Source organism: Schistocerca nitens, chromosome 6, assembly GCF_023898315.1.
Source record: "Schistocerca nitens isolate TAMUIC-IGC-003100 chromosome 6, iqSchNite1.1, whole genome shotgun sequence".
Classification (NCBI taxonomy): Eukaryota; Metazoa; Arthropoda; class Insecta; order Orthoptera; family Acrididae; genus Schistocerca; species Schistocerca nitens.
Genome location: NC_064619.1, coordinates 454,622,848 through 454,647,952, shown reverse-complemented (window position 1 = coordinate 454,647,952; position 25,105 = coordinate 454,622,848). Strand labels below are relative to the sequence as shown.

The following is a 25,105-nucleotide window of genomic DNA, read 5'->3' as shown; positions in this document are numbered from 1 at the left end:
GATGAATGTGGAGGAACTGGTAGCGCATGTTCATGCTGCTCGTTACTGTGGATGCAGCTTTGCTGAAAGGGTCCAGAGCTGTATAATCCGGCAGGTTGTGCAATGTTTGGATGTGCATGGAGGTCACTTTAAGCATCAGTTGTTCTGAGGACAACATATTCTATTGTGAAGGTCATGTGGTCATTAATATGGACATTATTATTGTCACTGGTTACTAATGTGTGACATCCGAGCACTTATATTACATGTACAAAGGGTGTTCAAAAAGTTTTGCACAGTTGTCTCTAATTTTTTTATGTTTTGCAGAAGGAAAATGAAATTTTTTGTTAACATACTTGGAACATTTAGCTATAAGTTGGTATATAAAAGTATTTTCTTTTATTTACAGGTGAGCCATAATGGTCTGAAGTAGATGTCAGGTTGCTACAATGGTCTGTGTTCCTCTTCAAGACCGACAATTACTCTGCCACAACAATTCACAGAAAGTTGCTCCCTGTTTATGGGGAGGACACAGTGGATCGCAGCAGTATCCAGTGGTGGTTGCAGAGGTTTAAATAAGGTGATTTCTCTCTACTGGGCAATTCACGATGTGGCAGATCATCGACAGCAGTGAGTGATGTGAATAAGGAGACCATTGATCAAATCGTCCAAAATGACAGATGTGTAATGACAAGACAACTCGCTGAAATGACTTGTTTGTCATTGGGTAGTGTGGTATCACTGGTACAGTCACTAGGGTACAGAAAAATCTGTGCACGTTGAGTGCCTAGATTATTGACAAGAAAAATGAAAACGATGAGGAAGAATGTGTGCGAGGGTCTCATGAAGACCTTTACTGAAGAGTGGAAACAGTGTTTTGACGGTGTCATTACCCATGATGAAACATGGCTGGTTGTGTCTGAACCTGAGAGCAAAACCCAATCTATGGAGTGGCGTCATCCAGGTTCCCCTCGGAAGAAGAAACCAAGACTTTCACAAACAACAGGCCGAAAGGTGATGGTCTCCTCCTTTTGGGATCAGTATGGTGTCATTTTCATTGATTTTTTGGAAGCTGGCTCAACAATTAACCGGGACCATTACTGTTTGTCATTGGACAAGATGCGACGTGCCATCAAGACCACAGACCACTGCTTCAGGGTCAGCTCATCAGACTACAACATGACAATGCCAAGAAATGTTCTAAGAAATGGTGTATATTACTGAATGAAATGTCAGAATGAAATTAGCAAATAAAAAAAAAAAAAAAAAGCGCCCCTAACCAAGGATCGAACCCTTGAACTGCTGCATGCTAACCCAAAACTCTATCCACTGCACCAACTGTATAGCACGACTAATATTTGCTGACAGAGGTAGTTCCCATAAATGTGATTTACGCTGTTGCCAGATTGGCACTCTTTAGTGTCCTTTTTCTGCCGGATGTTCTCGCCGGACAAAACTTTGTGAGAGAATTTTTTTTTTTTTATCGCTGCCATGTGAGGAGTCACACTGCGAAGCCCAAGTGTGCGAACTTCGCATCAACCTGTATAACAGAACACAATTATTACTGGTTTAAGAAATTTTTTATTACAGGACTTGACATGGAGTATGCTCTTCATTTGGGAGGGCTGTTGGTAACTAATAAATTGATTATTAAGAGTTATAAGTGTACTTTATATACACAGACATTTCATCTAGCCTCAATTACGCTTCGGAACAGTCTACACAAGCAGCCTCCACTGCTCCAATGAGAGCAGAATTCCAATGTCAAACATCAGTATTAAATGCAAATGAAGCTGGCAGAATGAATCACGATTGGCCTCTTTTGGTATGGATTATTATGCATCCTTATCACAGAAAGCAAGAAATATTCTTAAGATAGCAGGAGGAAGGAGGAGGAAGAGAAGAATAAGCTAATGTCATGACCTTCAGAACTCTGTCACTACCTTTAGCTAGTTTCTTGTATGCTTTCCCCCATGTGTTTCTGTTCTCTGTGGTGAGGATTCCCAGAGGAGTTGATGGATACTGAGAACCTTCGACCACCTTTTGAAGCTGCTGCAAAATCTGATCTTCACTCAATGGTTCATAGTTAGCACCAAAGACTTCAACATAAAAGAACTGAAAAGGAAGCAAATAATGTAATTTATTATTATTTTTATAATAGAAAAGAGATATACAAATATAATCTTTATTGTAAATTGTAGTGACTTAAAACACAAACATGCCATAGATTTTTGCTATTATGCAGTAGCATTTTCACGAAAGCAAATAAACAATGTTAGTATAAAGCAAGCTCCATAGATAAAAGAAAACCGTTTTATAAAAGGCGCATGACACTAATGTCTATGTAACAATACAAGTTATTCTTTTTCAAAAGAAAATTTAATGTGTGCTGAGTTTTGAACTGCAATTTGCAAAGTATAAGGACCATGATATAACACTGGAGATGACTTACTAACTGGACTGGCATTCTGTATTGAAAACTGCGACTACTGTCAAGTTTTTTTGTTCTAATGATGAGTGAGCACCAAAACAACTCTTAATATAATCCAGAGTTAGATTTCATACAGAGTAGCAACAAATTTTACAGGATGCTCAAATGAGAATTGGAATAATAATAACACCGGTTTGTATATACTATAGATAAAAAAATGGGAAGACTGTATGTATTTGTCCAGTCAAGTTGCAAGGTCAACTACTCACTACTTGAGTGAACACAAAGCATAGAATACCTAGGGGAAGTAAATCACATAGGAGTGAAATGTGGGAACAAGACTTGGTCCTCAAGCAGCATGTTACATTATGTAGCCATAGCAAGAATCAAATGTAAAACAGACTGAACAAAAGAATGGTCAGCCACTACAACAATTAAAGATTGCACAGTAGTGTATAGAATGCCCACTGAGAGCACTAGCAGGTAAAAAAATTTACAAGTATTAACTGAAAAGTAAGTTGCAAATTCACAGCTAGGAGACCTCCAGCTTTCTCTAAGGTCTAATATATCAAATAATCAATTTTTGAAAATACAATGTAATTGGATGCCAATCTTTTCATGTGTCACTTGGAGGGGATTTTCCTGGAATCCATAAGCCTTCAGCCCTTAGTTTGGTTTAGATGCACTGATGACATCTTTGCCATATGGACTCTTGGTAAGGCTCACTTGTTAAAATTCTTGAGACCTCTAAATACATTCTCCCAATTAAATTTCACATAGTTCTATTCTGAATCCCATGCCACTTTCTTTGATGTTGACCTCATCCTCACTGAGGGTCAGCTACACACTTCTGTTCACATTAAACCTACTGAAAAACAACATTACTTACATTTTGACAGTTGCCACTCTTTCCATGTTACACATTCCTCCTCATACAGCATTGGCATTCAAATCAAACATATTTGTCCCAATGCAGACTCTTTACACCAATATACCACTATTCTCACCTCAACCTTCACCATTTAAAAGCAGATTTCCCAAGCCATTACACCCAATCCTGGTGCTGCTGATGCATATTTGTATATATTATAGATAAAAAAAATGGGAAGACCGTATGTATTTGTCCAGTCAAGTTAGGCTGACCTATTTTGACAAGACTATGACTTCCTACAATCATGCCTTGAAATGAGCTCCAATTCTGCCTGACATTTTGCCCACCACACTGAGAATAGCTTTTCGTTGCCCTCTCAATGTTCACAACATCCTTGTCAGACGCTATGCTCCTTGCGCACCCATTTCCCTATGCTATGGCTCCTACCCCTGTGACCATCTCTGCTATAAAACTTGCCCTATGCACCCTCCTACCAGCACCTATACCAGCTCTGTAATTGGTAAAACATACACCATCAAAGAGAGAGCCACCTGTGATACAACATATTGTGTACTACCTGTTATGTGAACTGTTCGACCTTTTACATTGGCATGGGCATAGGCAGAGGGCGTATACTGGCAACACATAATATTCTGTTGCAGAGCATACTCGAACGTAACAGTCGTGACATCAGTGCCTGTTCCACCACATGTACCGTTTGGATTCTTCCCCCAGATTCCAGTTTCCCAGAACTGCCCTGGTGGGAACTGGTGTTACAACATGTCCTTGTCCTTAACTTACATTAATTTCTTTGGTCTCAGCATTTCCTCTCAGTAACTATACCTTTCTTCATTCCCTTTTACTTTTCTATATTTTTTATTTTCTGACCTGACCCCGGGTCAGTGGAGCCTTACCGGACAGGATGATAAGGAGAGACTGATTATTGGGGGCTGCACAGGATCAGATTTGAAAATCTGAGATCTTAGAGGTGGAAGATGGTGCAATACACAAGACTGAGATGATAAAACATCATGCACAAGTTATAATAGTGAAAGCTAACTGCATTTCCTAAACCTCGCTAGTTCTTATCCTTCACACCTCTTCCTTCCCCTTCAATCCTTCTGCTGAAAGGAGCAGGCACTGGCTTGGAAAGCTTGCAGATTTCGTTATCTTTATATGTGTGTTCTCCTGGTGCCACTTGGTGAGTTGATTTTTTTTATCTACTGAAACAAAATTAACTGATTTTTCATGGCCTATGAAAAAAATGGAAAATTTTGTGGAGTGCAACATTTTGGACAGTGAAACATACATCAGACATGATGGACAATGGAATTGCCAAATGGCAAAATATTCATCCTACCATCTACAGTAAGGTGATACAAAAACAAGGAATGCTTTTGTGGGCAATTTGCTTATCACAACAAAACAAAGCATGTTAATACATTGCATGATATGCAAGCTCTGTTACTGTCATTTGGATGACAAGAAGAGGCACATTACTTTTACTTCTTTTAAAATTTGAAGAAAAGCTTAGAGTTCATGCTCTTGTTTGAAAAATTTATCAATATCAACGATGATTAAGTGGAAAAGACCGTACAGGTAGGCTCTAAACATGCATCGACTTAAAAAGAAGGTTTAGAGATATTTTCTGTGCTATGTATCTCTCTTTCTGAATAATTCTTGTAATAATTACTAACAATGAATTAAAGCAGATGCATATGGAAAAAAAATTCAATTGTTACCCAAATGTTACTGCTCCATTAGTCCAGATAAAGAGCAAAATCCTGCCTTTGAGATAATTTAGCCTCATATATACAAGGGGGCTTCAAAAAATAATTACACATTATTATGGCAGGCCAAGTACTTTTACTGAATGCTGCAATACACTAAACAGTGACACAGATACACAACACTATTTTTCCAACATAGTCACCAAGTCTCTACCAACAGTGCAATTCCTCGATGGTGCAAATCCACTCCTTGGTCTCGGAGTCATTCAAGAACTGCTGTGTGGTCATCCTCATTGTTGGAAAGTCTCTTTGTACCCTCTCCCCCGTTCTTTTGTTTGCCACAAAGATGGAAATCTCGTGGTACGAGATCTGGACTGTATCATGGATGCTTCCAAACCTCCCACTGAAAGTGCTGAAGCAAAGCTTGTATTTGTTGTGTGCTGAATTGGCGTGTCACATTGCCGTGCAAGAGAACACAGCCTTTGTTTAATTTTTCACACCTCTTATTCCTCACAGCATGGCGCAGCAATGTCAGTGTTGTACAGACCGAATCGACTTAAAAGGGCTGTGTCCTTTGCCATAACTGCTTCACAGTCAAAGAAACCAGTGGCCATGTCCTTCACTGCTGAAGGTGTAACTTTCTATTTCTTCCATGGAGGTGTCTCTCGATTCCATATATGTTCTTTTCGTTGCAGGTATGAACTGATTGACATGTGCGTCATCGCCTGTGCTGCTGTGGCTTAGGAAGTCATGGCCTTCTGTGGACTAATGCTGAAAGAAGTGCAGAGATGCCATTAGCCTTCTGCCTTTGTACACAGATGACAGTGATTACAGAGCTCAGCAAGAGCACAATTTCTGATACTGCAGATGATTTCTGATGATGAATGGGCCCTGCTTGTTGAAATGCACATCTGCTGAGCATCATCGGCAATAGCTACTCTGTGATTGCTGCAAATCAGTTCCTTAATTGGCTGAACATTGTCGTCTGTGGTTGATCTTTCTTTCCTAAGCCCCCACCCACCCACATCGATGTGGACTTTGTCAAATTGCTAGCACCATTTCACAATGGCTGGACACGACACTGCAGTCCATATACAGTCAGAATTTAACAGTGAATTGGTGTGCAATTTAGACACTTTGCCCTCAGGAATTTTACTGTTCTGGGTACTTTTTCTTTGGAGTATGTTTCCAGTAACTGCACCATTTCACTTACACACAGTGATGCGTCTGTTACCCGTACCGCAGAAAAACTGTGATGAAGGAAACCCAGAATGTACTTTCTTCCGAGATTCAACCACACTAGCTCCACAATGGTCTTAGCGTAGGATGACATGTGTAACTAACTTCTTAAGTCCCTATATAAAATGCAGCACAGCACTTTTGACTCATCCATGCCAATTTAATTATCATTTTGTTAATATTAGCCAGACAGTGACTACTCCACTAGTCGGATAACCATTTGATGTCTGGTTCTCATTTCTAAGTATATGTCATTTTTATATCATTCATCAAGTACGATAATGCATTCTATGGTTCCCTTAACATGTACAAACAGAAGTCCACTTGTAAAACAATATAGCACTTGTCATAGTATGTTAAACAATGATTACGACACCATATGCAGTTTTATATTTTCATTCACACAGAGGCTTGTATCAAAACTGAAATAAGTCAGCTTTTAAGTACACAGCACATTTCAAATTTTTCTATTCTCTCTTTATTGTCTGTGTAATTTATCAAATGGTTCAAATGGCTCTGAGCACTATGGGACTTAACAGCTGTGGTCATCAGTCCCCTAGAACTACTTAAACCTAACTACCCTAAGGACATCACACACATCCATGCCTGAGGCATGATTCGAACCTGTGAGCGTAGTGGTCACACGGTTCCAGACTGAAGCGCCTAGAACCGCACGGCCACACCGGCCGGCTGTAATTTATCACCAGGTTTAATTTCCAAACAAGAATGTGTTACAAACTGAGACTATCAGTAAAGGCTTCCTTGTACTTAAATTTCTATCTGATGTTAACATACTTACCACATTTTCACAAATATTTTTCTTGCTATTGCCAATCTACATTTTACATAACTTAGTTCTGTTCACTGTTGTCAGTGTTAGCGCATTATTTTCATAAAGAAGAAAACAAACTGCCCTCAGTCGCAAAATGTGATTTTTATTTTATATCCTCTTTACTTTGGCACTGTGAGGTTGGTTGGTTGGAATGTAGTATTGTTGATGAACTGCAATTAGACTCTAAAGAGTAGGTACTTCCACTAGGAAAGTGGCATTCTGGTGAATGTGCTCAATAATGTGGTCCTAGTATCTAAACCTTATCAGATTTGGTGAAAAACTACAGGAGCATTAATCACCCAAGGTGAAGTTATCTGATTTATATACTGTGACACCACCACATAAGACTCATTATTTCGTTTTCAGCATTATCAAAACAAGGGAGGGAGGGAGATAAGAGTTTAAGGTCCCAATGACAAAAATAGTAACCTGAAATGGTTTTTTTAGGTATAAGCAATGATCTTTTCTTTGAATGTTACAATAAGACACACAAACCAAACAGAGTGGCCAAAGCAGCCATATTATGTTTAAGTCAGAAGATGACAAAGCAAACTAACTTTCTCTGGTACTATTCATACGTAAAGCCATCCTCTATTGGTAACAGTTTTAAAGTAAATTCAAAAAACAATATTTCATGTTCCCATCAGTCAATCCTTTCACTTCTGAGCTGCTTATACAATGAAGTCTCTTTTCTGTATTCACTAATAAAGAGGAGATTTGGAATCAACAGCTTTACTAAAAGTGTTTTAGAATACAGTTCCTACCACACTACTTCCTTTTTTTGTGTTCTTTTTCTGGATGCATCTTTAGCTTAAAAGTCACTTCAATGGCAATGCTGTTATTCTCACCGTATGTAAGAAGCTTCTTTAATGTCCTCTTGTCAGTATCAGTAAGAACAATCTTTCTCCCGTAAATGAGGTTGGTTGGTTTGTGGGGGTTGAAGGGACCAGACTACACAGGCCATCGGTCCCAAATGATGATAAAGGACACACAACACCCAGTCCCCTGCCGGGAATCGGACCCGGGCCCCCTCACGTAGTGGGCGGTAACGGTAACGCTATCGCTGCGCTATGGAGGCGGACCCATTAATGAGTTACCAGGCTTTTTGCACAAATCCTATGCACTGTCACAATGACATACACGGTACTACAGAGAGCCCTAGCCAAGTTTCACAATTTGTAATGGATAATAAGTTGTTCCTTTGTAAGTCTAAGGTGTTTAGGATGACAGATCAAAAAAACAGCACAATGACAGCAGATATACTGAAAACTCATAACCATTAGGAAGATGTTATAGAGCACAGAGAACCAATGTTAGTAGCAAATTACAGAAAAGCCAGATAACAAACGATAAACATAAGGTCTTTACACTAGCATGTTTATCTCATTTAGTTCAACCCCTGCGTGTGTGAAATGATGGTAGTAGACGAGATGAAGAAGGTGGAAGAACAAAAGATAGTAAAAATTCTTTATAAAAATACACATATAAGGTACAAAAAAGGAACAGAATATGAAAAACGCAATTGTCTCTGCGAGAGTCCTCATACCTCAAGATGTCAACAATGAGCAAGCAAAAAGGGGTGGGGGAGAGGAGCAAAGGATGAAGAAAGGAAGGAAAGCAGGGAAAGAAAACTTAAGAGTATCTATAAGTTGTTACACGGCTCACTTGGGATAACACACACCCGAGAGAGAGAGAGAGAGAAATATGCAGATGCATAACATAGTAGAATTCCCAATATTTTGACACTTAACAGAAGGCAATCGAAACAGTTCACATACAAAAGTCTTGACACACACAACATTTAAGACTATTCCACCTTATGACACACGACAAACCATAAAATGACCCAAGCATATTAGAACATACACAATTATTTCATTTGTTTCGTTTATCAGTGCCTACCAGAGATCTGACAGCAATTATGTGTTCTACTGAGAGCGAGTATTTACCTTTATACACAACATCATAACAATTCACATTATGTTCTCTTTGCCAGTTGACATAAAACTGATCTTCTCTTCCATTACTTGGTCTTCCAATACTTCTGTGCAATAATGATATTCCTTTGTATATTAGATGAGATGAAGCAGTAGCAGTTGGCATTGCACTTTAACATTTACCTTGAATTTGAACACAGAAATTATACTATTGTTACAACAGTGCTTCATTAAAGATAGATAAAATTGCCATATTAACCAAAAGTAATGATGTAATCAATCTGAACTTTACATGGAACTCTTTCTCCAGATGAAAACCTTAAAACCAGAATACTGAAGACAAAGATTAAGTGATTAGGATGCCCAAATAGAGGTGGCAAAATGTCTTTCAGACTGGGCCTTGTAGCTCCAACAAGTGGCATGAGGAAAGTCTATATAGGCAGATGCACAAACTATTTAATTAAGAATGCAAGATGGAGATGATAGGGCATCCTGGATATTTGGGCTAACTGTTTCCTTGTGTCGACAGAAGAATGTAAGGTGATAAAAAGTGTAGAAAGTTGACAAGGATAAAAAGATTATTTCACTAGTCAAATCCAGGGTATTGGAAGGTGCATGAACTACTTAACATAATACAAAGTTTGTTTTAATGGCCATCACTAAAGCACCTGTTGCATAACAATTGTTTTCCCCATCTTAAGCATACTATAAATGAGGTCAGTTTCACAGACTCATTTCGCTTTAGTACTAAGGCATCATCTGTTGTAACTACATACACATTTTGCATATGTAACATGTTTTTACATTTTGATTCCTACAGAATTAAAAACAGTGCCGTTACCACAACACACATATAAAACAAATAAATGCACAACAACAGAGTACTTAGTAAAAACTAAGTGCACATATATTACAATTTGTTTGAAGTATGACAGAATTAAAATGATGGCCAAAAGAACCAATTGCAGTTTAAGAAAAAGTATACTTATAGAAGTTGGAAAAGTGAATATTGGACATGAAATCAAAGTTCTGCCAACTGCAATATATGCCAATAACGTGATGAAAAACCAGCTGTCTTCACAACACATAAAAAGGAGCAATTATTAACATAACTAGCACAAAACATTACATTTACACACAAAACTGCTATTACTTATAGAAGAGCCAAAATGTACATAAAATATTTTCAAAATCACTCCTGCTGATGTTTTAACAGTAAAACAAAAATGCCTCTACTAAAAAACTTCCCTAACCTGCAGTACACTTATGACAGGTTAGAAAGTAAATGAAGGGACTTGATTTAGTTGTCAACATTTCCTTTTAACTATTCTGTTTGCTGTCAGCCCAATCATAACACGTGATTTGGTGCCTAGGGTCACTTTACAAACAATTAATCTAACGTTTTAACTTTCAACTGTCTGATTTTTAAAGCAACAAATTCTAATATGCTATTCCACCTTTGGAAAAGAAATTATGGACACAGAGGAAAGGAAAACATCCAAAAATGTGACAGCTACACTACTGCACACAAGATGGAAGGGGGGGAAAAAAACTTCCTGCATCCAACTATATAAAAGCCTTATTTAAAATGAAACATACACCTTTACCTTCCATGAGATACAACTTCATATGTGAATGCAGAAGCCAGTGAGAAATGTATGTGTAGGGACAATGATATGTACATATGTTGACAAAGACATGTGAATATGATGTTCAATAGACAACCACAGCAAACATCAAATGCTTGTAAAACAATAGTGCCACAAATTCCAGTGTTTTATTGGGCCTCCATCTGAGACATTGGACATTAATTATAAACCATGATGGATTTAATCTATATTAATGGTGTAACTGTTCTCATACAGATTTAAAAGATTTAATTATTATCATCAATAACTGATCAGTAACATCAATACTCTGAAGCTGAAGGTTTTTTAGGTGATATCTAAAGAAATAAAGACATAATTACTGAGAGGAAAGCAACGCACAGGTTTAATTTCAACAAAGTGAATAGCACTTCCTCCACAGGTTGGACAACGGAGTACTATATTCTTCCCTCATGGGTACAAAGGCTGGATAACCATAAAGAAATTTAAAGGAGCCTGACAAGTGTACCTTATTGATTTTAAAGAATTTTAAGCTTGGTGTCCACACATCAATTTCCTACGGCAACATGACAAACCTTTCGAAATAGCAAAAGCCACTGGTTTGATTCTTGCTATAAGCATTTTTTTAAAACTTGAATTCTATATTTATTTTCAAATTGAAATGTTAGTTAGCAAATACTGAGATGATGTGACTTACCAAATGAAAGCGCTGGCAGGTCGGTAGACACACAAACAAACACAAACACACACACAAAATTCAAGCTTTCGCAACAAACTGTTGCCTCATCAGGAAAGAGGGAAGGAGAGGGAAAGACTAAAGGATGTGGGTTTTAAGGGAGAGGGTAAGGAGTCATTCCAATCCCGGGAGCGGAAAGACTTACCTTAGGAGGAAAAAAGGACAGGTACACACACACACACACACACACACACACACACACACACACACACACACATACAGACACAAGCAGACATATTTAAAGACCAAGAACCACGTTATGGCCTTATAAAATGAGAATATGACAGGCCGGCCGCTGGTGGCCGAGCGGTTCTGGCGCTACAGTCTTTAAATATGTCTGCTTGTGTCTGTATATGTGTGTGTGTGTGTGTGTGTGTGTGTGTGTGTGTGTGTGTGTGTGTGTGTGTGTGCGCGCGCGCGCGCGCGAGTGTATACCCGTCCTTTTTTCCCCCTAAGGTAAGTCTTTCCGCTCCCGGGATTGGAATGACTCCTTACCCTCTCCCTTAAAACCCACATCCTTTCGTCCTTCCTTCTCCTTCCCTCTTTCCTGATGAGGCAACAGTTTGTTGCGAAAGCTTGAATTTTGTGTGTATGTTTGTGTGTCTATCGACGTGCCAGCGCTTTCATTTGGTAAGTCACATCATCTTTGTTTTTAGATATATTTTTCCCATGTGGAATGTTTCCCTCTATTAATTTATATTATATAAAAATAAAAAAAATGAAAAAAAACTTGTTTAACTAGTAATCACATGAAATATGGGTATTCACTGTCAAATTGGATACAAAAATTTTAAATACTTTATTGTTTAATGAAAAAAATTATATCTATTTATAATACTGTTCAGTCACTAGAAATAAAAAGAGTATCTTTATTTTCTATGATATGTTTAATTTTTTGCACCAAATTTAAATTAATTGCAAATAATATCACTGCCATCAATTAGTTACTTAAAAATGTTATTGTCATTAAAAAATATGATTCAATACTTCAATCACATAATAAAGATTGAAGTTAAACAAAATAAAAGAAAAAATGTTGCTACTATGGAGAATCAAAATTACTTTGCAAATACAGTACCACTCAGCTACAGATGGCTTTGATAAAAAGATCAACATCTTTTATGCATGACACCGCCTGGAAATCTTCAAAGACTAGTTTTCTAGTGCTTTTGAGAAATTTATCCTACTGTTTTGGGAAATTTATGTTTGGGAACTGACTTTCAGATCCTGCAAGTATGAAGAAAATTGAAGAAGGCAAATCTGTAGATCTCCTTGTCAGAAGACAGTGTCTAACTGCCTTCTGAGAACACTACCATAAGCATTATGGAATGTAGAGTATATTACTGGCTTGAGACGAGGCTAAAGATTAACACACTACATAGAAATCATTAGTCACATTTTATTAGAAAGATCAAGAATGATTTCTTTAATTGCATTTCCTACCTATTTTATCATATTGTGGATGATTGGATGATTTAAGGGGACAGTTTCCCGAGCCTCAAACAAATCAACATCTAGCTTTGACACACAGAGAGAGACCATTTGTATTCTTCACCACAGTTTAACTGAAGTTTCCACAACCCTTCTTGATTGAAGTGTGGTGGTTGCAGTAAGCTTGATTCTGGGGTTCTTAATTTTTGAATAATCAGCGGAGCCCACAAAAACTTGACATAAGCCTTCTTGCTCACTCTCAGCTTGTTCAATGCGCCGTTTCTCTAACAAGTAGATAACATTGGACCACCACAGTGTTATAAACCTGATCCAGACTACAATGCATCTCTCCATAGGCAGCGGCTTCTTAAGTTAATAAATAGAAATGTAATATATACATATGTTGTTGTTGTTGTTGTTGTTGTGGTCTTCAGTCCTGAAACTGGTTTGATGCAGCTCTCCATGCTATTCTATCCTGAGCAAGCTGCTTCATCTCCCAGTAACAACTGCAACCTAAATCCTTCTGAATCTGCTTAGTGTATTCATCTCTTGGTCTCCCCCTACGATTTTTACCCTCCATGCTGCCCTCCAATACTAAATTGGTGATCCCTTGATGCCTCATAACATGTCCTACCAACCGATCCCTTCTACTAGTCAAGTCGTGCCACAAATTTCTCTTCTCCCCAATCCTATTCAATACCTCCTCATTAGTTATGTGATCTACCCATCTAATCTTCAGCATTCTTCTGTAGCACAACATTTCAAAAGCTTCTATTCTCTTCTTGTCCAAACTATTTATCGTCCATGTTTCACTTCCATACATGGCTACACTCCATACAAATACTTTCAGAAACGACTTCCTGACATTTAAATCTATACTCGATGTTAACAAATTTATCTTCTTCAGAAACGCTTTCCTTCCCATTGCCAGTCTACATTTTATATCCTCTCTACTTTGACCATCATCAGTTATTTTGCTCCCCAAATAGCAAAACTCCTTTACTACTTTAAGTGTCTCATTTCCTAATCTAATTCCCTCAGCATCACCCGACCTAATTCGACTACATTCCATTATCCTCGTTTTACTTTTGTTGATGTTCATCTTATATCCTCCTTTCAAGACACTATCCATTCCGTTCAACTGCTCTTCCAAGTCCTTTGCTGTCTCTGACAGAATTACAATGTCATCGGTGAACCTCAAAGTTTTTATTTCTCCTCCATGGATTTTAATACCTACTCCAAATTTTTCTTTTATTTCCTTCACTGCTTGCTCAATATACAGACTGAATAACATCGGGGAGAGGCTAAAACCCTGTCTCACTCCCTTCCCAACCACTGCTTCCCTTTCATGCCCCTCGACTATTATAACTGCCACCTGGTTTCTGTACAAATTGTAAATAGCCTTTCGCTCCCTGTATTTTACCCCTGCCACCTTCAGAATTTGAAAGAGAGTATTCCAGTCAACATTGTCAAAAGCTTTCTGTAAGTCTACAAATGCTAGAAACGTAGGTTTGCCTTTCCTTAATCTAGCTTCTAAGATAAGTCGTAGGGTCAATATTGCCTCACGTGCTCCTATATTTCTATGGAATCCAAACTGATCTTCCCCGAGGTCGGCTTCTACTAGTTTTTCCTTTCGTCTGTAAAGAATTCGTGTTGGTATTTTGCAGCCGTGACTTATTAAACTGATAGTTCGGTAATTTTCACATCTGTCAACACCTGCTTTCTTTGGGATTGGAATTATTATATTCTTCTTGAAGTCTGAGGATATTTCGCCTGTCTCATATATCTTGCTCACCAGATGGTAGAGTTTCGTCAGGACTGGCTCTGGCAAGGCTGTCGGTAGTTCTAATGGAATGTTGACTACTCCCAGGGCCTTATTTCGAATCAGGTCTCTCAGTGCTCTGTCAAACTCTTCACGCAGTATGATATCTCCCATTTCATTTTCATCTACATCCTCTTCCATTTCCATAATATTGTCCTCAAGTACATCGCCCTTGTATAGACCCTCTATATACTCATTCCACCTTTCTGCTTTCCCTTCTTTGCTTAGAACTGGGTTTCCATCTGAGCTCTTGATATTCATACAAGTGGTCCTCTTTTCTCCAAAGGTCTCTTTAATTTTCCTGTAGGCAGTATCTATCTTACCCCTGGTGAGACAAGCCTCTACATCCTTACATTTGTCCTCTAGCCATACCTGCTTAGCCATTTTGCACTTCCTGTCAATCTCATTTTTGAGACGTTTGTATTCCTTTTTGCCTGCTTCATTTCCTGCATTTTTATATTTTCTCCTTTCATCAATTAAGTTCAATATTTCTTCTGTTACCCAAGGATTTCTACTAGCCCTCGTCTTTTTACCTACTTTATCCTCTGCTGCCTTCACTACTTCATCCCTCAAAGCTACCCATTCTTCTTCTACTGTATTTCTTTCCCCCATTCCTGTCAATTGTTCCCTTATGCTCTCCCTGAAACTCTCTACAACCTCTGGTTTAGTCAGTTTATCTAGGTCCCATCTCCTTAAATTCCCACCTTTTTGCAGTTTCTTCAGTTTTAATCTGCAGTTCATAACCAATAGATTGTGGTCAGAGTCCACATCTGCCCCTGGAAACATCCTACAATTTAAAATCTGGTTCCTAAATCTCTGTCTTACCATTATATAATCTATCTGAAACCTGTCAGTATCTCCAGGCTTCTTCCATGTATACAACCTTCTTTTATGATTCTTGAACCAAGTGTTAGCTATCATTAAGTTGTGCTCTGTGCAAAATTCTACCAGACGGCTTCCTCTTTCATTTCTTCCCCCCAATCCATATTCACCTACTAAGTTTCCTTCTCTTCCTTTTCCTACTACCGAATTCCAGTCACCCATGACTATTAAATTTTCGTCTCCCTTCACTATCTGAATAATTTCTTTCATCTCATCATACATTTCTTCAATTTCGTCGTCATCTGCAGAGCTAGTTGGCATATAAACTTGTACTACTGTGGTAGGCGTGGGCTTCGTGTCTATCTTGGCCACAATAATGCGTTCACTATGCTGTTTATAGTAGCTTACCCACACTCCTATTCATTATTAAACCTACTCCTGCATTACCCCTATTTGATTTTGTATTTATAACCCTGTACTCACCTGACCAAAAGTCTTGTTCCTCCTGCCACTGAACTTCACTAATTCCCACTATATCTAACTTTAACCTATCCATTTCCCTTTTTAAATTTTCTAACCTACCTGCCCGATTAAGGGATCTGACATTCCACACTCCGATCCGTAGAGCGCCAGTTTTCTTTCTCCTGATAACTACGTCGTCCTGAGTAGTCCTCGCCCGGAGATCCGAATGGGGGACTATTTTACCTCCGGAATATTTTACCAAAGAGGACGCCATGATCATTTAACCATACAGTAAAGCTGCATGCCCTCGGGAAAAATTACGGCTGTAGTTTCCCCTTGCTTTCAGCCGTACGCAGTACCAGCACAGCAAGGCCGTTTTGGTTAGTGTTACAAGGCCAGATCAGTCAATCATCCAGACTGTTGCCCCTGCAACTACTGAAAAGGCTGCTGCCCCTCTTCAGGAACCACACGTTTGTCTGGCCTCTCAACAGATACCCCTCCATTGTGGTTGCACCTACGGTACGGCTATCTGTATCGCTGAGGCACGCAAGCCTCCCCACCAACGGCAAGGTCCATGGTTCATATAATAATATTTGTATATTGCAAGGCACTCCCGTAGATATGCAGGGTGTCCCAAAAAAAACACCGACAATGCTTGGTATGTTATGGAGGAAGGCACAATGTTAAGTTTTCATGAAGGAACACTTATCTGGAAGTGCATAGCTTGGGCGAAGTCTGAGATGGGTGTGCATTCCACATTACATCAATAAACCTAACACGAGTAGCGCAACACGCTGACTACATTACAAACAAGCTTCGAACTGCATACCTCCTATGTCAATGCAGAGCCTACATCGGTGGTACTGAGCCGCATACAAATGAGCCAAAATGTGCAGTTGTCTTTTGAAGTATTTCAATTGCTCCGTGGACTTGAGCAAAAAGCTCCTCCACTGACAATATATGTGCACCACGTATGTAATAGCTCTTTGGAGCATGGTGTTTTGCCCGATAGACTGAAATATGCCATTGTAAAACTATTGCATAAAAAGGGGGATACGTCGGATGTCAACAACTACTGCCCAATCTCTCTTCTGACAGCTCTATCAAAACATTTTGAGAAAGTAGCCTCCCATATTTGTAAAAATATAACAAAATGTCAGTTTGGTTTTCAGAAAGATTTTTCAACATAAAATGCTATATATGCTTTCACTGATCAAATATTAAATGCTCCGAATAATCGGACAGCACCCATTGGTATTTTTTGTGATCTCTCAAAGGCCTTTGATTGTGTAAATCATGGGATTCTTTTAGATAAGCTACATCATTATGGTTTGAGGGGGGCAGTGCACAAATGGTTTAATTCATACTTAACTGGAAGAATGCAGAAAGTTGAAATAGGTGGTTCATGTAATGTTAAAACAACAGCTGATTCTTCAAACTGGGAGGCTATCAAGTACGGGGTCCCACAGGGTTTGGTCTTAGGTCCTTTGCTGTTCTTGATATACATTAATGACTTACCATTCCACATTGATGAAGATGCAAAGTTAGTTCTTTTTGCTGATGATACAAGTATAGTAATAACACCCAAAAACCAAGAACTAAGTGATGTAATTGTAAATGACGTTTTTTACAAAATTATTAAGTGGTTTTCAGCAAACGGACTCTCTTTAAATTTTGATAAAACACAGTATATACAGTTCCATACAGTAAATGGCACAACTCCAGTAATAAATATAGACTTTGAACAGAAGTCTGTAGCTAAGGTAGAATTTTCAAAATTTTTAGGTGTGTCCATTGATGAGAGGTTAAACTGGAAGCAACACATTGATGGTCTGCTGAAACATCTGAGTTCAGCTACGTATGCTATTAGGGTTATTGCAAATTTTGGTGATAAGAATCTCAGTGAATTAGCTTACTATGCCTACTTTCATTCACTGCTTTCGTATGGCATCATATTCTGGGGTAATTCATCGTTGAGTAGAAAAGTATTCATTGCTCAAAAACGTGTAATCAGAATAATTGCTGGAGCCCACCCACGGTCGTCCAGCAGCCATCTATTTAAGGATCTAGGGATCCTCACAGTATATATATTCACTTATGAAATTTGTTGTTAATAATCCAACCCAGTTCAAAAGTAATAGCAGTGTGCATAGCTATAACACCAGGAGAAATGATGATCTTCACTATGCAGGGTTAAATCTGACTTTGGCACAGGAAGGGGTAAATTATGCTGCCACAAGAGTCTTTGGTCACCTACCAAACAGCATCAAAAGCCTGACAGATAGCCAATCAACATTTAAAAATAAATTAAAAGAATTTCTAGATGACAACTCCTTCTACTCATTGGCTGAATTTTTAGATATAAATTAAGGAGGGGGGAAAAACCAACTTAAACATTAGTGTCATGCAATATTTTGTGTAATGTAATATCTTGTACAGACATCTTTTATTAACCTGACACGTTCCACATCATTACGAAGTGTCGTATTCATGATCTATGGTACAAGTATTAATCTAATCTAATCTAATCTAATCTATACTTTTCATAGCTCAGAGGTGTCAGATCTGGCGACCAATGCTGGCCATGGAACTGGTCTACCTCTACCAATCTACTGACTGGCCAAACATAGATGATATGCACATTTAATACAAAATCTCTAGTAAACATGCATTCATCCTTTAATAGCATCCAGCTCAGGAATTGTGGCTGGAGTACGTGTTGTTGTAAATACCACTGCACAAACTGTACCCATCATCGGTAGTCTTCCTCCCACAATCCTTCGACTTTCTGCAGATGATATGGGTGGTATCTGTGTTCATGGACAACATGCCATATGGTGCTTTCACCCCGAGATGATGACGATATTTTATTTGTGGGGTGCTCAAATGCATGGTTATCAGCACCTGTACAAATTCCCAATCTTTTCACTGTCCAGTCTCTCAACTGTCCCAAAAAATGATGAAGACAAAACAAACACCCAGTTCCCAGATGGATCCTGGCCGAGAATGAAACCCGGGAGCTTGTGGTTCAGAGGCAGCAACGCTCAGCCACTAGACCATGAGTTGTGGACTCTTTCACCCATGTGCAACACCTGTGCTACCTGCCAAGTGCTGGCAGCTGGGTCCTCTTTGAACACTATCCACAAGTTGTCCTCCAATTGTAGTGTTTGAGCCCAACATGAATGACCCACGTCACATTTTGGCACCTACCAGAAGACTGAGGATAGTAATCACAAGTACCAAGCACAAAGTATTATTGTTTTACTGCACAGGCAGAATATACCTATGTGCAACTTTCCAGCCTATCTGATGTGTCTCTCAACAGCTGCTGACATGGAATGATGTCAGGTACATCTGTTTCCCAAACGGTTCGAATAGAATCTTGCAGATGCTCTCCCACTGCAATCCGCTTTGATATATGGATGCACCATATAGATCATTTCTGCAACTGTGTACTGGTATATGTTGAACTGCTGTCAAAAACAATATTGCACTGGCACACCACACAAAGTATGCAGTAGATATGCAATATGAAGGAATGTAGTGTGTGTGTGTGTGTGTGGGTTTTTTTTTATGGGGGGAGGGGGGGGGGGGGCGGTGTACGCCCTATATAAAAACATGCGAGTATTTGAGTGCAACTTTGTGTCAAAATTTCAAAGGAAGTGGTGAAGAACTTTCGGTGATTTAAGATTTTTAACAAATGAACATGAGGTTTTTGCTAACAATGCATCCCCTTTTATTATTATTTATACATTTGTATACCATATGGCACTCCAGTAGGTATATAAAACCATGTTTGCATTTGTGTGCTATGTTGTGTCAAAATTTCAAAGCTATTTGTTAAGAACATTAGGAGATACACGATTTTGAACAAACATACATTTACATTTAAATAAATTTCATTCAATTTACTGCTAGTTATTTATGTTACGTGTCATTCTTTGCTTCAAGTGACAAATGGTTTTTTCAGGCATAACAATAAAATACATGTCAGTATGTATTCTTTGGAAATAGCAATGTATACATCTGCACAGTTTATAATGTATCTTTAAGACTATCATGAGGTATGTGATGGTAAACACTTATACCAATAAATCAAGAGAAAAACAATACTTGGTAATTCCAGTTATTTACCAGTGGTGTATATACATACTTACCAATGACATTTAAAGAGTTAATATTACTAACCTACATTTCCAATTTTTATCCACCTTGCCAGAACATAAATAGACAAAATTCTTGATGCATCTCTTTTCCGCTGAAGTTACTACCCTACACCATTCAATTTCATGCAAAAATTACTAATATTATGCTCTTGACAAATGGCAGGGCCATCAAAATAAAATAATTGATTTTAAAGGTCTTACATGATTATTACGAGTAACAATGATATGCTTTGGAGGATTTGCTGGGTCTGCAAACCAGAGACTATCTCTGGTCACTCCAGGGATTCTACATGTACCCAGTATTTTGTGGTACTGGGACATATCAAGTGGATCTTTTCCCATTGTCTCTGGAGGAAGTTTGTTCCTAAACAAAGGAAAATAAAGGAAAAATGAGAAACGAAATTATTATCTTCTACAAAATCAATTACTGAAATGGAAGATTTTCTTACTCATCAAGCAGTACTTTGTATTCCAAGGCACCTGCAATAACCTTGGCAGCCATTTTGAGTTGGTCTTCAATTGAATGGAATGTCTGTAAAGGAAACACCAGACCTGGACTGGAATATACAACCACAGGCCATCTGTAGTCCAAGTAGGAAGCATGAAGCCACCAATCTGCCAACTGAAACAAACATAGGGGTCAACAACTATTAATTGTAAGACAGGATGTGGTATCTATCACATGACCTTGCAACTAGAGGAATCTGGCTGATATATTTTGATACGCTTCTTCACAAGAAAAATTTCAATATGGAACAAGTCAACCATTAATGTATTTCAATTTACAGTTTAATATAACAATTGAATAAAATCTTCTCAAGCTTCCAATTGTGTCAAGTGTGTTGGGATTCAAATTTTGCTATCATGCAATATCTTTGGTGTCTATAGATGTTGCTATGTGCATGTTTTCAAACCAGTTGTTAGTAGCTCTGTGTTACTTCCATAAAGTGAGCTACAAATAAAATTGTTCTGTAATTGTGCGTCACACTTGTCAAACCATATCCCAACAGGTTACAAGGCCCAGGTTAAGCAACTGACACAAGCAGAGTTTTTTGATTAGATGAAACCTTAGAAATGTAGAAATAAACAAGTTCATTACTACAAAGAATATGGCACATATGACTACTGCACAAGGAGTTTGACTAGAAATGCTACCATGTGATAATTACAGCACATGGAGAATACAAACTGAAGCATCACTCATCAAAGATGACACTTGGGGATATCTATCTGGAGACATACTGCAACTTGCAGTGACTGTTACAGCAGCTGCACACAAAGCATGGCTAGCGGCAGCAAAAGCAAAATTTATTTTATCCAGCAGTCACACCAAGCTGAGGTAAATAAAGAACTGCACTACATCATCTCAGGTATGGCATAAACAATATATACATCCAAAGGACCTGCTCACAAAGCAACATTGCTGAAATGCCTCTCGCTTCACAAAATGCAAACTAGTGATGAAGTGACACATCATCTTACTGAAACCTTCGATGCTGAGGACAAGTTACAAGGAACAGATGTTGACATGAAAAATTATCTATTGTCAATAATACTGCTTTATGCCTTCCAGAGAGTTATGACACTTTTAGATGTGCTAAAGAATTCCATGTCTACCCAGATATCGAGATGCTAAAAGTAAAAACCTGGAAGAACAGAATACAAGGATTCATTAAGACAGTGAAATTGAAAGTTTCATGATAAATATTAAACTAGGTAAATGTTTCATGAACAAGACAAAACGTGCTGTGAGTGACAGTCATAAACTGGAACGAAAGTAAGAACAAAAACAAAAAAGGAAAAAAATCGGCTTACAAATACAGCTTTTGTAACAAGTAGGGCACAAAGCAGACAAGTGCTCTATGAAAAGTAACTATGTGTGCAGTCTGAAAACAATGTTGTTGAAGCTCATTGCTGTTTCTCTATGAATGAGGCTACTCTGAAGTTTTGTGACTAACATTTTTTGGTGAATAACGAGTGGTTGAACATCATACATATGTAATGATCCAAAAGTGTTCATACATGTAACAGAAACACAGGGAAATTTAATGATTGCAGGCAATTATGTTACACAAGTAAAAGCTAAAGATTATATCACAGAGAGGAAACTCATATACAGACTTCCAGTAACACAAGCTTTATTTGGTTCAGGCCACTTTGAGCACTGCAATTTTATCATCTTCATCTCATTTTCTTATTGGGTGATTTTAAGTCTTCCATGTTTGTTTCTTGTTTTGTAGAAAACACAAGCTGGTTTCATTGATTTGTGTTTCTGATTACAACTTCTTGTATGTATTGCGCTCTGAACTGCATTGTAAATATGTTACTCATATTCTGCTTGACTTCTGCCCATTTGCACTCTGAATTTTATTCTAAATGTGTTGCTAGTATCCCACTTGATATCTGCTCACATCCATAGTATTGGAAGGAATAAATGATTCCATCTCAGGATGAGAAACATGGTGAATTAACATTAGTTACATCTTGAAATCACAGTTTTTCTAGAAAATATCTACAATTATGACAGAAAACTGATGGTGCATCACAACAGTAAGAGCAAACAAGATAAAAAGTGCAAAGAAAAAAGTTCACAACATAAAAACATGCTTAGGTTTCTTAAATAGAACTGTGGTGTGACCTCTAGCATGTGACCAAATGAGAGGAAATGCAGATGCCAACCAAAAACTCTAAGAACTACCCTATAGATGATGCCTTAAGAGGGAAAACGGTGAGACACGTCTGGGAGAAATAAAATACAGTGAAGCAAGAAAAGATGGTTTGTATTTACAAAACAAATACTTCTGTGCTTGCTGCAGATAACTGCTGTGCAAACAACTCATTATATTGCTTTTATTTCACTTTTTTGGTACTTACTCAGTTTTTTTCTGAAGAACTAAATGTTAGCAGCTTTTGGCAGTATTGCTATTCAAGTTTATTACATCTTGTCATGGGACAAATATGTAATTCAGTTTTGCTTCTTGCCACTGAGTGCCATGCATTTCACAGTGATGTACAGAGAGTGAATGTAGATGTAGATGAGCATGCTTTGTAGTCTTAGTGAGTAGAGCATTATTCTGTGAAAATGTTAAAAATGCAACAGCAGTAGACAAATGTGCTAACCCATTATTAGAGGGTACTACAAACAATACATTTCAGCAGAAGTGTCAATTCCATGTCAATTCAACCAATGTGAGAAAATGTTCCAGCTGATAGTCTCAGATTTAGCTGAAATTTAGCACACCAATGCTACCAAATGTGTAACACTCATGTACAAAATTTTAAGTTCTCCTGACAATTAGTTCCAAAATTATGGCTTGTGAAAAAAGGTGGTATGATCCAGAAATTGCAACCCGCATCTGGCAATATATCTTCAGACCCAACTTCAGGTCTTAATAACTGGAACTATTCCACACAGTCCAGTGAAATTTTTACAACCCAGTAACATCCACTTAGAGAACACACTCTATGAATGAATCAAAACACCAACAACTTATTTCTGAGGGAAAATAAAAAAATTCCAAAATGTGATTAAAAAAATGTAATACATTACAAGGTACATATTGTAGGTGCTCTCTATGCCAAATATGATTCACTCAAAAAGGGTATAAATTTTTTTGTGGTAAGCTTAATGCGACCTAAACACACACACAACTCATCTTGCCCATATCAGTCACACAAACAGAGTTACATGGACACAAAAATACAAAAAGTTGAAAAATTACCTGAAAAACATGGATTTTCTAAGTGTGTTAGCACAAGAGGGACAAGTGATATCCAAGCCAAATTTCAAACACTGCATACGTGGCAAAATTTCAACTTGTTATTGCAAGGCATTTGTGTACAATAAAAGTTGACAGAGATGTATTTGGTTAAGTTTCTTTTAACACGATTTAGCAAGTAATAGTGATGATGCAGACAGTTTGTTTCAGATAAAGCTGCAGCAATTATTGGGAACCATTAGGCAACAGAAAGTTAAACAATGGTAGTTTTCAGGGACGGAATTAGTCACTGTTAGGCAGGAACAACAAAGGAAGCAAGCAACAATTACAGGTTACTCATGTTTTTAAGATTCTAGTTCAGACTGGTCAGTACTGTTGTGGAAAGTCAGTATGGAGGCAGAAGAGTGTGCTAGTGGTGCTTTTGTTCAAATAAGTTGCAGTATTCGTAGAGCACAAGCATCTGAATGTCATAAAACAACATATGGAACAAAATGTGGCATTCACTTTGTATTGTATGATCTGGATGAATCAGACCAAGATTTGTTGCTATGGAGATCCAGGATACACCCTGTGGGCACAAGAAGTACAGTTCCAGGAAACTTTAGTGTTTGTTATCATCATATGAAAGTGTTTCTAGATAAGTATTCTTTCCTACAAAGAAGTTGTTTTGATCCATTTCTGATTCATAAGAAGACCGTGAAGTGTAGCCTGAGAGAAATTGATATAAAACCAGTATTTAAAGTTATGTTCCAGGTGTGTTACACTGCTAAAAAATGAAGAATATTCTGATAATTTACATGACAGTGACGAAGAGTATCAGCCACCTACAACCACTTTGCTGAAGAGAAAGACCTACCTCATCTTCACCCATTTGTTCAAAACGTTGTCATCCTGGATAAATTGTCAAACAAACGAAAGTTTGCTCTTAAAGACAAAGATGAGGCTTTGGTAGGCTATTCTGATTGTTCGAATGACTGCCTTGTGCATGTACCAATACATCATAAGATTCATGGGTCAAGAGACGTGAAATTCCTTATGTTTGAGTTCAAAGAAACTTATACGGACTTCTATGAAGTTGAACCACATAATCTCCAAAGTACAGGAATCAACATGGTTTCTGTGGGAAGCTAGTTCGATGGTGATACGAACACTGAATAAGAACCACTGTCAGACAATGAATTAATCTATAGCTTTCAATAAGATGGGCTTCCAATCACTACAGGCCAAAAATTCAATCCCGTCAATGACTTATTATGTGATGATGACAATTACTTTTTAAGTGTAACAACTGCTCAACATTCTGGGTCGGGAGTAAAGTCAT

The 25,105-nt window shown here is 38.0% G+C and overlaps 1 protein-coding gene across 3 annotated transcripts in view; it reads right to left on the bottom strand.

Moving 5' to 3' along the window:
- The window catches only part of LOC126262416 (carnitine O-acetyltransferase-like), a 101,752-nt gene that overhangs the window by 37,350 nt on the left and 39,297 nt on the right, over positions 1-25,105 (bottom strand). For all 3 annotated transcript variants that reach the window (XM_049959045.1, XM_049959044.1, XM_049959048.1), the window contains exons 5-7: positions 20,515-20,687; positions 20,267-20,429; positions 1,923-2,094 (exon numbers count right to left, since the gene is read on the bottom strand). In XM_049959045.1, the coding sequence (XP_049815002.1) occupies positions 1,923-2,094; positions 20,267-20,429; positions 20,515-20,687 (508 nt within the window). The remainder of the gene's footprint in view (positions 1-1,922; positions 2,095-20,266; positions 20,430-20,514; positions 20,688-25,105) is intronic.